The following is a 14,347-nucleotide window of genomic DNA, read 5'->3' as shown; positions in this document are numbered from 1 at the left end:
GGGGGTGTTATGATAATTAAGAGGCGTGTTCTACTTCATAGGCTGTGTACCTGTGTTATTACATTATCTGGGTCAAATGTCTTAAAACCAAAAGATGGATCCTGGTATTCATTCAAAACTTTAATTGTTTAAAAAAGTAAATATTTAAAAATTTGACTTAAAGAGACAATTACATTGTTATTGACAATTATTTTCTGAGATGATTAATTGTACAGCAACATTTGGAATTGTTACAGCTGCTACAGTTGAAGTGTGATGTCTGCCTCACAGGATGTACAGTAGTGGGATGAAGCCTGTCATCCGCTGTGCCCCCCCTCCCCAACCTCCCCTCCCCTCCCACTTTCTCCGCTAACTGTTTTGCAAAGGCACCCCGACATTGCGTCCAAGGTTTCAAAAAGTCCAAACAAGCCTGAGTGCTTTCCCCCCATGCCTGCTGTAGTCAGGATATAGTATTATTAGGACCACCATACTAAGACTGTGTTTGACCCCCTTTTGCCTTCAGAACTGCCTTAATTCTCTGTGGCATTGATTCAACAAGGTGCTGAAAGCATTCTTCAGAAATGTTGGCCCATATTGAGAGGAGAGCATCTTGCAGTTGTTGGAGATTTGTGGGATGCACATCCAGGGCACGGAGCTCCTGTTCCACCACATCCCAAAGATGCTCTATTGAGATCTGGTGACTGGGGGGGCCATTTTAGTCCAGTGAACTCATCGTCATGTTGAAGAAACCAATTTGAAATGATTGGAGATTTGTGACATGGTGCATTATCCTGCTGGAAGTAGCCATCAGAGGACGGGTACATGGTGGCCATAAAGGGATGGACATGGTCAGAAACCAGGCTCAGGTAGGCCGGGGCATTTAAACCAGGCCCAATGGCACTAAGGGGCCTAAAGTGGGCCAAGAAAACATCCCCCACAACATTACACCACCACCACCAGCCTGCACAGTGGTAACAAGGCATGATGGGTCCATGTTCTCATTCTGACTCCACCATCTGAAGGTCTCAACAGAAACCAAGACTCATTAGACCAGGCAACATTTTTCCAGTCTTCAACTGTCCAATTTTGGTGAGCTCTTGCAAATTGTAGCCTCTTTTTCCTATTTGTAGTGGAGATGAGGGGTACCCGGGGGGGTCTTCTGCTGCTGTAGCCCATCCGCCTCAAGGATGTGCGTGTTGTGGCTTTGCTGCACCTCGGTTGTAACGAGTGGTTATTTCAGTCAAAGTTGCTCTTCTATCAGCTTGAATCAGTCGGCCCAATCTCCTCCGACCTCTAACATCAACCAGGGGTCCCCCCCCCCTCAGGACTGCTGCATGCTGAATGTTTTCCCTCTTCACACCATTCTTTGTAAACCCTAGAAATGGTTGTGCGTGTAAATCCCAGTAACTGAGCAGATTGTGAAATACTCAGACCGGCCCGTCTGGCTCCAACCACCATGCCACGCTCCAAATGTCTTAAATCCCCTTTCTTTCCCATTCTGACATTCAGTTTGGAGGTCAGGAGATGGTCTGGACCAGGACCACACCCCTAAATGCATTGAAGCAACTGCCATGTGATTGGTTGATTAGATAATTGCATTAATGAGAAATTGAACAGGTGTTCCTAATAATCCTTTAGGTGAGTGTATGCTTGTGGTGAGGAAGTGGTGGCGTTGGATGGGGCTTTGGTGGTCTATTAAAAAAGCAAAAGGTTTTACTATAGACTTGCATAGCTAGTTTGTTTGTGTCACAAACATGTCTTTTACTGTCAGGTTTCAGGGTATAACTGATAGTTATAGTTGTTAGTAGTATTTAAAGCTTTAGTGCATCACTTTTTGATATTAATGAACATCCGTTCCATTCAAGCCGTTGCTAAATGAGTTGCTATGAAGCTAATTAAGACTATCAGCTGGACACAACTCTCTGTATTTCTCAGTATGACTATGTTCAGAAGACTGTGATGTCTGGTGATTTTCCCGCGCAGAAAATTGAGCGGAAGGTTCTTGTGTGTACTATGTTATAGAATCCTGCCAGCTCCACCGACACTCAACATGGAACAGTACACCTGCACCACCAAAGCAATGTCAGATATTAGCGTACACAATGTCAGTCGTTAGTGGTTGTCATATTGGAGATGGTGGAGGGATAACGCCAGCACATCTCTACAGCTTCCTGTGGTAGGACGTGACGGCTTGCAGACGGCTCCCACAGAGACTCCCACTTATCAGTAAAACACTTAGTCCTACATACAGGATTGCAGTTCGATATATCATCAAGGTACACATGGTGTTGACATGCTGTTGTCTATTGTATACAATTGTTATTGTATTGTTTCTCTGAAATCAAGCCAAGTAGAAGCCAACACAAGCTTACTAAAATGCATTCCTTTTGTGTTTTATAATTGGGTGTTATTATAATAATACTACTAATAATAATAATAGCCACTAATGTTGACCAATTAATACTATGTGTTAAACAGTACATATATTTTTAGAGCTTAAATTTAAGTTTTTTTTCTGGTAAGTTCGTGGCACATGGCACTGTATTGATGAGGATTGGCAGGTTGAATCGGCCGTCCTCGTAAGGAGAAACATTAGGCCGGGCAGACACATGGCTGAAAACCTGCGCCTGGACCTCATCCTGCAGATGTCTACATTTGGAAAAAAAAGAGAAAAGAATTACACATTTGCCTGTTTATACTAACCACGCCCTCCACTGGCTGTGGTTAACATGTATGGGTACATGTGTTATTGTATCTATAGGGGAATACATATAACTGAGGGTATAAAGAAATGTAACTAATAAATAATTAATAAAATAATATATATATGTATATATAAATAAAATTCTATAAATACTGAGGTATTTGTAAGTCTGCGTGGATGTGTGCAAGCTTGTGTCTGATATTTTGCAACACCAGGAACATTTTTTGGAAATGCCTGAACATGTAAGCACTTGGGGTCCATATGCATGTCATCTTAAAACATCCCAAGAGTAAATAAAGACTGGGGTTTGGACTCAATTGATTCCCTACAATAACATTATTTGGAGAGACAAAGTTTTAATGTTTCTCAAAAAGTCCAAAATGACAGTACACTCATTGGTTATGACTCTAATACTAGGTAAGCAGTATGTATTTCTAATGTTTAACTTTATTTTGTAAAGGATTTTGTATAGACAAATTAAACTTGCTTTTAAAAGTAAAGCTACAAAAGAAGGGTCATATGAGCGGTCACTCATACAATGTAACGTTCCTGGCTGAGCTAACTAATAATGAGCTACTCCAGACTAAGTGGCTTAGTTTAACTGCTAAACTTCAGCTACATTGTTAATAGAACTGCTCAAGTAAAACATTGTTTGGTATTTTTTCTCTAACCGTATTCACTCAGTTACGGTGTTGTTTTTGTCTTAAAATTTGAATAAAGTAATGGCAAGTGGGTTGCTCATTATCCTACAGGCTAGCTAGCTTATTGTTAGCTCACGATGGCATTTGTGTGTGCGGCGTGCGTGCTTTGTCAGCAGCGTTCCCGCAGGCTTTAACCCAGTCTTATATTTGATTCCTCTTTGCCTGTGTCATTCCTGCTTCGTTTTGTTTTTGTCTCTCTGGCACCGCCAAGTGAGAAGGGTATCTCCGAGTGTGAAGTGCTCCCTCCTCCACTCCTCGCTGAAAAGCACCCTGCAGTAGCAGCATGGTAATTCTGCTCCTCTATCTTTCCTCTGCATCATGTTTACCTAGCAACAAGCATCACCCGCGGCTGGCCATCCCATTGGTCATTTGAAAACGCACCGGGGACCAATGGCAGGGCTGTTGCCATGGTACAGTGTATAGTTGCCGGGTGGAATTTTGCTGCAAGGCACGTGAGTGTTGGAGTCTGCTTGCCTCCTCGCTCCTCTTTGCCATTGTAATCTCCGCTGTCTGGTCGTTAGTACAGCTGAACGTGATTTGGTGGAAGCTTGTCAGTAATTCTGTGAAGGGAAATACTAATCAGTGATATAGACATAGCAATGCGTTTCCCAACTATCAACAGAGAGACAGAGAAACGGCTGCATCTCATTCCACAGCCTGTTTAAGTCGCTGCTTAGAAGCAGCAATGTGCTGTATCACTACAGAGCTTATAATGAGGTTTTTTAATGAAGTTTAGCTAGGATTTTAAATCAATGAACATATAAAAAATAACCTGCTCAGAGTGAATTCAACTGCTCTAAAAACGCAAAGACAAACTCAGAAAGAGAAATACATTTAGACACTGCTATTTATGTTCATGGCTTTAAGTGCTTATTTATTGTATGCACCAATGTGCATGTAGTTATTACTGCATATTACAGCTGCCCTTAGAATATGATGTTCATTTAAATCAAAGTTTAACATTTGTCATTACAACTTTTTGAATATAAATTCCAGTAAATTATTTGAAATTGTTTATGTTGTGTTGTAAAGCTGGTGATTACAGCAGGGGTTTAAATCGACATGTAAATTATCTTATAAATACATTTTATAGGTGCCACAATATTTCTCCAATGATTTGTACCCTAGATATATAAATGTTGCGTTATTCTTCCCAACCATGGGGATTTTATTTTAGTCCTAGTTCTTTGTCTGTTTGAAAAAACTTGATTTATTTTTATTTTATTAATGTTTATTTGTATAGTTTGTGCTCAAGGGCTTGTGGTGGGTAACAGTTAATATAACCATTTTAGTGAACAAACCTCCTTATAATGAACAGAGAATCTTCAGATCAGTTGTGCAGGTCAGCTGATATACGTTTGTACTATATAAATGTCCTGTCATCCCAACACAAGAACAAGAGTCCGTACACACACACACACACACACACACACACACACACACACACTTACACACACACACAATTGTTCACCTGTTGCTCGTGGGTCTGTAATTGTGGAGCTGAGATAATTGTGGGGTTTGCATGGCATGATGAGAGAAGAAATGCAGTACGACACATGTTTTTTCCTCAGTGCAAAAAGACATGTTCACAGCCACCTTCTTGGGTCCTGTTGGTTGGTATCTGATGGCGTGTCCTCCCATGCAGAAAGATACTTGACAAAATCCAAATGAGTACGCTTGTACAAGTGAAATGGATGGTTTATGGCCTAAAATGTGTCTAATTGTCTTCAATCGCTGCAAAGTCTGCACAGACTCAGTTCTAGATCAGTTTGCACTTTGCAGAGCTTTTTTGCCGCACCTTAAAACTTTTTTTCTTGCAACTGGTCAGATGTGCCACTTTGTAGGTTTTGTATGTATTCTTTGAACCACATATTTCCTGTGTATTTCCTTTGTTTATGTTGTATTAACTGCATGCATTCCCTGTGATATTTTGATGAAAAGGTAAATGAGCCAACATATTTTTCATTGTCTCATTTGCACCTTTCAGTCTTGAAATCAAACGTTTTAACCAACTCAAAATGTTATATGATGTAGTAGGCAATGCTAAATGGCCATGAAGTCCATTATGGAAAGATACTATTAACAAGATGATTCCTATTGTGTTACTGCAAGTTCATGTACAGTCAAGGTGAAGAAGGCCAGTGCCTAATGCTGCTATATTTGTCTGCACACTTTGAGATAAATGGGATGATGAGCACATTTTATTAGATGGGAAGAAGTAGTTGTGATGGCGTTCAGCATATATAGAAACTATGCTACATTATGTTTGGGCCTGAATCAACTAAACAGTCACCGAGTTATCCAAAAGGCATATTAATGGCAAAACATCTAGCACAGAAAACACAGAAATAGCACTAGCATTTGAAATATATACTGTATATATTTATGATTTCTCAGAAAAGAAATGGCAACAAGTTATTTTTTCTCTGACTATTCATGGTGATACAAGTGAAGATGTGATTGTTGTTGTGTCTGCCAGCTGTAATTGCAATGAATTTATAGCACACATTACCATTGTTTGGATGGATTTCACTTCAGGATTTATTTATTATCTCCACTCCTCCATAGCAGCGTACAAAGTCCAACTTCTGGTGTGGACGGACAAACCTTGAGATCCAATCACTTTGCACCTGGCGCTGTCTTTAAACCTTTCAACGCAGGACATGTTCAATTTGGTTTGGATCGGAGTGGACGGAGTCACTAAAATCATGGCACCGTCCATTGTCTTCCTCTGGAACTAGGAATTTACCCTGGCTCCCACTCAGACAGACCTGGTCACTCTGAGCCAGGCATTAGGCCTTTTGGAAGCAGAACACCTGTAGAGATACTATACATGTGCATGTGATTACCATGTCGGAGTGCATTGCTGCTGTGCTGTATAATGTTACTTCCTGCTTGTAAATGACTAATCTTTTTTAATGCAAGCCCTATAATTATAGCATGCCATTAGTCTATGCTATCTTAATTTAGCTGTGACTGGTCAGCTGTTTTCTGTGTGTGTGTGTGTGTGTGTGAGAGAGAGAGAGCAGGGATTTGAACCATGGGTTCTGGATCTTGAGTAGATTACCAGGAAAGCTGCAGAAACCGCCAGAGTCAATGGGACATTGCACTATACTTTCTGAGCGTTGCCTTGGAAGTTTGCTCAGTTTTTGCAAACTATAACAATACTTTTACAGTACTTTTTTTAATTGAAAATGCTGTCAACATTTTAAACCATGTGTTGTTACTGCAGCTTGCCATTATTGGGCTTTATCAGCACATTATGACTGCCATGCTGCTGTTTCAGTGCAGGATTATAAGTGGAGACTTTACCTTTTGTACAGTAGAGTAAGCAAGGTTCAGTGAACTCTATTTATGACTCATTACTGACTGATTAATGTGCACAGGTTAAATATAAAGATCACATTCAAAAGAAGTCAAGTGACACACATTAGTCCGTGCAGGGTACATTTTCCTTTAAGGAGCTGCGAGCTGGGTTGTGTGTGCCGAGCTGTTCCCAGGCAGCATTGTGCCTGATTTAGCCGGATTGCTCGGATAGCAACAGTAACAACTTTTAGCTTGGGCTGGTTTGTGATCATCTCAGCTGTAGAGAGTCACTCAGCGCAGACCATGTGCTGCTCATGGAAGCCTTTTGCCCCGGCTGTATCTCCACCCCCCACCCCGGGTCCCCCCCTCCCTCTTTCCATTTCTACCTGACATCTTCAAACTATTTCCGCGTCATACCTACCTCGCGCCGTTTGAGAGACACTGGGAAACTAAGCCGAGCGCCCCTCCCACAGACCCGTCCGCTACCCAATTACAGCCAAGGATGGGACTTTATGTAGCCAATTGCAGAGCAGCTGCCGCCGCGTCGGGTAGCAACAGAGCCCATGGAGGGCGCGTGCTGCTGAGGGAGTGGGTAGAGGCTGCCTCTGCCCGAGTACAGAGAAGTTCAAACATTTGGAAACACTGAATGAACAGAATGAGCCTTTGTGTGTAACATGGTGGCAGAAATCAAACCTAGTTGTCCGCTCGTTAAAGCTGATTTCGGATTCTTAGTGCACATATGAGGTTATTAAACGGCCTAATCACCGTTGGTGTAAGCTGTGTGAAACTGGCTCCAACCTAAACTACTAATTTATTGATGTATGTATGTATGTATGTATGTATGTATGTATGTATGTATGTATGTATGGGCACACTGTGTATTAAGACGTGTTGTCACATTTTAGAGGCGTTTATCTACCATTTACCCAGAAACGTTGCACAATGCGCTTGTTGTACCACACCATAATATACTTTTTTTAGATCCTAAACTCTGTGTAATTTACAATTAAAGCTATTTTTGTAAACCTTTTGAAAATATTTTCCATGTATTTTAGAATGTGATTCTGTCAGGTTTAGAAAAGTAACACCTATTAAAGGAAGTGGTTATTTGAATGTAGCAGAGCTGTATCCATGCACTAACTAACTGACTAACTAACTAACTAACTGGATAAGGTGTTTAAGTAAAGGTTGTCTATGTATGAGTGAATATAAAGTTCCAGTATGTATATCCCGCTGTTACTATAAATGGCCAGGACAGCGGAGGTCTGCTTGGAACAGACTACTGTGGTCCGAGGGAAGGTGACTGTCCTGCTAACTCACCCACTCGGGTTGTTAGTCACTTTACATGAAACCAGTCGCCATGTGAGTGATGGTTCATGTGAAATCCCCGGTGAAATGTCCCCAATGTGGCGTTTTGGCCCTGTGTGTGTGTGTGTGTGTGTGTGTGTGAATGGTGTTCCCAGTTGTGTGTGAAGCTGCGCCAGACTGACCAGCTCCGACCCCCGCCAGCGGCTTGGTACAGTCCCTATCGCAGGGTGGGGGAGCTGTGTGGGAGAGGAGCACAGATTCCGTCTAACGGAGAAGCACGGAAAGGGAAACGGGCGAGAAACATGAGTCGAAATCGCCCTTGTGAAGGTTTCCACCTTGAAGGAATAAAAATTCTCCCCCGATTCTAGGAAGGACGAGTAAAGGAGGACATTAATGTGAGAAAGGGAGCGGAAGCAGGCGGAAGAAGAGGCGCGTCAAAGGCGTCTGACAGCCAGCTCAGGAACTTCGCTGGATTTGGTTTCTTTACTTTACTTCAAGACGACTCTCAGCTTGTGGCTCCGTAGATGTTCACGCGCTGTCTGTGATTGTATATGTCAGTGGCGGACCTGATCCTGGACCGAGTTGTGCTTTGGTAAACAGAAGGCACCATCGCAGTTTGGAAGTACAATGCAGGCCGTCCGCGGCTTGATCTATGTATGTCTCCACCACGGGGACAAGCCCACGTACTGGATCTAAACTTTGTCTCCCAGCTTCACCGAGTTCCTGTCGGCCCGGGACTGTGGATCTACCCAGTTAGGAGGGACTTTCTGTGGACCTGCGCTGTAAATCAACACGTCGCAGTGGGATTGCTTTGTTTACATGCGTGTGTGCAGCAGAGCCGACGGCCTGCGTAGTGGATGGGGATTACACTGTTGGCTCGTCTAAAGGGGCTCCTTCTCACCCGGGCACAGGCACGCCACCTTCAGCTGTAGGCGGCTGAAGGGGAGCTGAGAGACCGCAACACACAGTGGAGCTCTGGCTGTGCAGGCTCTGTGACATTGCTCGGTGTGTGTGTGTGTGTGTGTGTGTGTGTGTGTGTTTGTGTGTCACTGGATTAATCTGAGTGGTAACATCACTCCACACTGCCCTACTCTGTCCAGTGACGAGTCCCCCAGAAAGCGCCAGTAATTGGAGCTATTTTTAGAGTAAGGCATGGGGTAAAAGCGGGCAGCTGGAAACCCAACTCCCCCTCCACCTCCTTCTCTGCCACCCCTGCTAACACACTACCTCGCTCTGCCCACACGGCTGGCAGTATGCTGGGCGAGCCTGGTTAGCACAGACTTCACTTGTGGCTAGTTACTGGGTTTTGCTAGTGGTCTGGAACAACAACACACATTGGATGAACTTGTTCTGCTGATGGATATGAGATCTGTTGGAACCATAAATTGACCTGGGAATACTACCTGCACTATATTCTAAGTTAGGGCTGCACTGGACACACCAACCCTGTACTGGATTACTACTAAGATGTCGGAACAAATATTAGCTGTGTACTTTTGGTTCAACCTATCATAAGCAAGTAAAGTCTATCCTTGTAGCCCTTGGACATTTAGCTCAAACTCTTAATCTGAGTAGCCACTCGTTAACACACTGAAGTAGAAGAAAGGCCGACTTTTGACTACTTAAAGTGTCAGTCACCAGCGATCTGGAGCGGTACAAACCTCCAGCACACAGAAAGAATGCACGAAACTGCCGAAACCAACGAAACAAAAAGCTAACCTGACTTACCAAATATTCTATTCCCCCCCAAACCCACAGAGCAACAGAATATATATGTAGAATGAGAGATCTATATCTATAGTGTAACTCCACAGAAGATTACATCCTTTATATTTTTACTTCAGAGAGACAAGCTGCCTGTACACCAGTTGGTTGCCTTAGAAACCACAGTCACAAAAAAGAGAAAAGAAACAAGCCAGAGAAGACGGTGCCTTTTGATTGGTTGGTTGGTTTCCCACCATTTCAAGATTCATTGATTTAGTTGGATGTAAACTGTTTGAAGTGAACTCTGGGATTGAAAACGCGCCTCATGACAGGCTGAACCCCCACAAGCTCCGCCCACCTGTTAATTAAGTGTTGTGATTGGCCATATCTTCCCTGCTGGATTGGACAATTACCGAGCATTTCCATGGTGATCACGTCATCATCCGCGGAGGACAAGACTGTGCCCCCTTGCAGGATGGTCCAGACAGAACCCTGGATCAGCTCTGCCCTGCTGCGCAAGAATAAGAGTCAGTACACACACACACACACACACACTATTTCGCTGATAGAAATGGTGGAAATTCTCATCCTTACTTCACGGTAACAGTCAGTAATCTTTGACATTGTTTGAGCTTGAACCTGCATGATCAGCGTCTAAGTGGGTGTGAACATACTCCCGCTCCATACCTGTCGGTGTGTCCTGCAGCAGGACGCGCTGAGGGGACGGGATGGGAGGATGCTGTCTGTCTGGCTGACAGCTTTACCACTACACACATGCTGGGTAGCACTTTGTTAGACTGCTTTCAGTTACGCTAATAAGCTATGGTTCAAACATTGTCAAAACACACAACAACTTTACTATGAAGTGGAGTGAATTCCCAGAACAACTGGTTTATTAGTGGTGCAACAAGTAGTCAGTGGCGGCTCTGCCGGTATGTGCGTTGACTGTTGAAGTCCTTCCATCGTCAGCGGGGCTCGGAGCAGACGCTGGAGAAGCTAGCTCGCTCCGCAACATTACTAAAACAAAGTGTACTCCCAATATATTTTACTGACTCTGAGCACAGAAAGAAAGAGAACTTTGAAACCGAGTCATTTTCTGCCCAGCAGCTGTTATCAACCTGATCTTTATATCAGGACCATTCACATGTTAGCATTAGTTGTAACTGCTGTTTCAAACACTCTTGCTGCAGTGCTTTACATTTTTTTGGAGTTCTCAACATCAGTTGCACATTAATTTATTTAGATTTTATTTTTCATTTAGTGAAATATATGAAAGATGCAGTCCCCTCAGAGCATGGAGGTCGTCGGTTCAAATCCACAGATGGTAGAATGGATGCAAATAATACTGAATTAAGTTAGTGTGTGTGTGTGTGTGTGTGTGTATGTGTGTGTGCTGGATAATATAGTAAATATTGACTTACATTTGTCAACTTTGGTGGGGATTTCAGTTATTGTTGCAGCATTGTTTGCTTCCATGTGTATGCAGTAAGTGAAAGGAATCCAGGTGGTGACCTAATTCTTACACCAGGGTTGTCAGTGATGAGTTCCATCTTTTCCTCATCTGACAGAAACACATTGTCTATAACAATACAGTGACTCTAGCTCTATGTGTTTTTTACACACACTTGATTTTGGATTGTTCCACTCTTCACACTAATATTGTGTTGAATCTTCTCCACTTGACTGGACCGTGTCGTAATGTAAAGCCATGCCAGTGTTGATGGTTTATGCCAGGCATATAAACATGAAATAATGCCAAGTTTCATAGATTTGCTCAATGGTCGTGTGTGAATGTTTCTTGCAGTGGTTTTCAGAATCTGAGTTCAGAGCCTCGCTGTGTCCTCATTACCAGTGGAAAACCCATCTGTGTTGTTTTGACTATTTGCATCAAAATGCTTTCATTTTTGGGAAATAAGGTTTCTAGTGGCCTGTGCATGTCTGTTATTCATTGAAGGGTTGTTAGTCAAAGTTAGTGATTCTCAACAACTTGGAGGGCTCAGGCAGTGGTCCTGGGCTGCAACGTTCTTTCGTGACCCCCCTGTGTCCTTATTGGTGGCAATACATGTACACAATCATGTAGATAATTGACAGTAGTTGGCCTCTGTGGCTTAGAGAAATCCACAGTGAGCTACTAGGTCCTGCACAGAAACTCTTTCCCTGTAGGTAGTATGGAGTATTTATTACTTGCGTCTACAGTCGTGTCAGATTAAACCATATTTGAGGTCAGAATCTTTGTAAATCCATCGTAAGACAAACAAATAACATACCTACTTCAGGTTAACAGCATGTGTCATTTTGAATTAGGAGGGACACTTAATAATGCTGTCATCACCAATGTTTAGTTTGTTTTTCTTTTTTATGAAAAGAATCTTATGCAAGTCCACCGTGATTGCCGTTTTAACGCCACAACGCAATGCATTGTAGGGTTTTCATTAAGCAAAGTCTGCAGAGGTGCGGGCTTATGGAAAGTGTTCATAAAGTCTGTGACAGAGCCCTCAAACGCTCAGGGTTGTCCCACCCATTCCCCAGTGGAACAGGACTTGTTAGTCTGCGAGTGCGTGAGTAGGGACAGCGGTCAACACAGCAGGAGCCCTTACTCATTTACAGTACTAAACACATGTTTACATGTAAAGTAATGTTGATTGAAACTCAAAACTTCTTGCACTCTCTTCAATAAATGTGCTTTAATGTGAAGGTGTGCAGAACGTGTTGAGTTAACGCATATTACTCAATTAATTAAAATTTAAAAGATTTAAAAAAAAAGATTTAATTGAAGTTACAAAAATCAACATATCAAGCAACATTCCAGGTGCCTATTCCATGTATCAAACACACAGGCAGTGCTGGTGTGTGTGTGGATCAGACACTGTGTCAGAACACTGTAACGTAATGACGCTGACTCCAGCTTCTTCAGTAGGACCGAGTTGGGCCCCTCCCACTGGAGCTGCATATCTTGTGTAGGGATCAACCATCAGGAAGCTATTTTAGTTTTATTTATTCATTTTTTTGTTCATGTATTATAGTATTGATTTGAACTAGTCTCCGTCTTTATTATGTTATATACAGTTATGCGCGTAACTAGCTTGTCATGCTAGTGATTGTATTTTCTAATTAGACTTCTAGTCTTGAGATCAGTCTGTTGTTGTGTATGTGCTGATTGCAGATCAAGACCTCAGTTCTTTTTACTGACTCTCAAAGCTTTACAAACAGCACTCATAATGGATTATTTTAACTCTTAGTTTAACTTTCACTGGAATTCGTAGGCCTTTTCTATGTGTTCTGGCCTTTCGTCCACACAAACGGCCTTGTAGGTCACTGTAAACGCTGCTTCTGGAATACTCCCTCCAGGGTGATGACTTTTAAAAATACATGGGGAAAAACCAAGTTTGGTCTTGGAATGTCAGAAAGTGCATTGTTATTGTCACAAATGAGCCGCCATTTCTTTCCACATAAATGTACACTCTTCCATGGTGTTGAGAGTCAGAGGGGTCACAATGTAAGCAGGTCTCTGCCAGAGGACCTAACACTGCCGCTCCGGTCTTGGACGAGACCGCCGGACTTCTAGTGGGTGGGTAGCCTTCTGGTAACCATTTTTTTTCCAGACTATTGATTGGCCAACAACTAGGCCGCCTGTTAGCTTGGCATGCTCTTGAAAGTGCTCCAATTGTGTTTTTGAGTTTGAGATGGCTTTTTGTCTTGTTCTACTTTGTCACTAGGGCTAAACAACTTTACAATTTAGTATGCAATATTTTAAAAGTTCCTTTATCTTTCTCCTTCGTTGTGAATATGAATCTAACTGATCTCCTGTCAGTCACAGTATTGTTACAAACTAAAGTGCAAACTGACTGTGGCTCTACCTCTCTAAAATACTGAGATAACTCAAATTCTCATTCCAAAATATTAAAAAAAAAGTAGCTCTACCATGCTTTCTTTCTCTGCACGCTGTGACTCAGGCCTACCTGTCGGTCAAAAAACTTTGTACAGAGCTCAACTTCCAGGCCTTTAATCAGAGCTCCGAGGTGTTGGGACGCCTGTGTAGCTCACCTGGTTGAACCTGTGCCCCACGTACCACGGCTCAGTCCGTACTGCAGCGACCGCGAGTTTGATTCTGACCTGCAGGCCTTCGTTGCATGTCCGTCCCCCGCTTTCTCTTCTTTCCTGTCTTAAGCTCTCCTGTCAATAAAGGCCTAAAAATATGATCTTAAAAAGGTGTGACCACATCTTTCACAGCTTTGTTAGAGCAAGATGATTGATTAGGTGTAAACATGCTCTGGTCCCTTGCTATATTTATTATCTATATTTCAGAGCCCATATGAGTCTGTGCAGAGGTTAACATCTGTTTTAGAGTCTAAGAAGGAGCCTAGCCTAGCCTAGGCTTTATCTTCAGGGCCCAGAGCCTCTGGATGCACCTGCCCAGGGAAATACAGACATAGATTTATCAGAGAGAGTATCTTTAATTGACTTGATTTGTTGATGTTTTATGTCTGCTGGGTGTAATTGCCTTTTTGTGAAACTCTCTGAAGAGTACAGATAAATACAGATTATTTATGCTGATCGGTGTTCGTAAAGCATTGTCATCATGTGGCCAGGGTTCAACATTGAACATTCATTACTCCTCCAGGTGCGCCCCCCCCCCCCCCCCCCC

At 42.7% G+C, this 14,347-nt stretch overlaps 1 protein-coding gene across 3 annotated transcripts in view; it reads left to right on the top strand.

Annotated features, from left to right (window-relative positions):
* The window catches only part of dyrk1b (dual-specificity tyrosine-(Y)-phosphorylation regulated kinase 1B), a 47,626-nt gene that overhangs the window by 11,787 nt on the left and 21,492 nt on the right, over positions 1 to 14,347 (top strand). Inside the window, exon 1 of one of the 3 annotated variants that reach the window (XM_032517711.1) lies at positions 4,780 to 4,785. The exons of 1 other annotated variant lie outside the window; for it this stretch is intronic. Coding sequence is in view for 1 of the 2 variants with exons in the window: in XM_032517709.1 (XP_032373600.1) it covers positions 10,127 to 10,229 (103 nt within the window). In the remaining variant the exon portion in view is untranslated. Of the gene's footprint in view, positions 1 to 4,779; positions 4,786 to 8,212; positions 10,230 to 14,347 lie in introns of those variants that run through there. One more of the 3 variants, XM_032517709.1, reaches the window with a different exon arrangement.

This window comes from Etheostoma spectabile, chromosome 6 (assembly GCF_008692095.1).
Source record: "Etheostoma spectabile isolate EspeVRDwgs_2016 chromosome 6, UIUC_Espe_1.0, whole genome shotgun sequence".
Lineage (NCBI taxonomy): Eukaryota > Metazoa > Chordata > Actinopteri > Perciformes > Percidae > Etheostoma > Etheostoma spectabile.
This window is presented reverse-complemented; position numbering and strand designations above follow the sequence as displayed.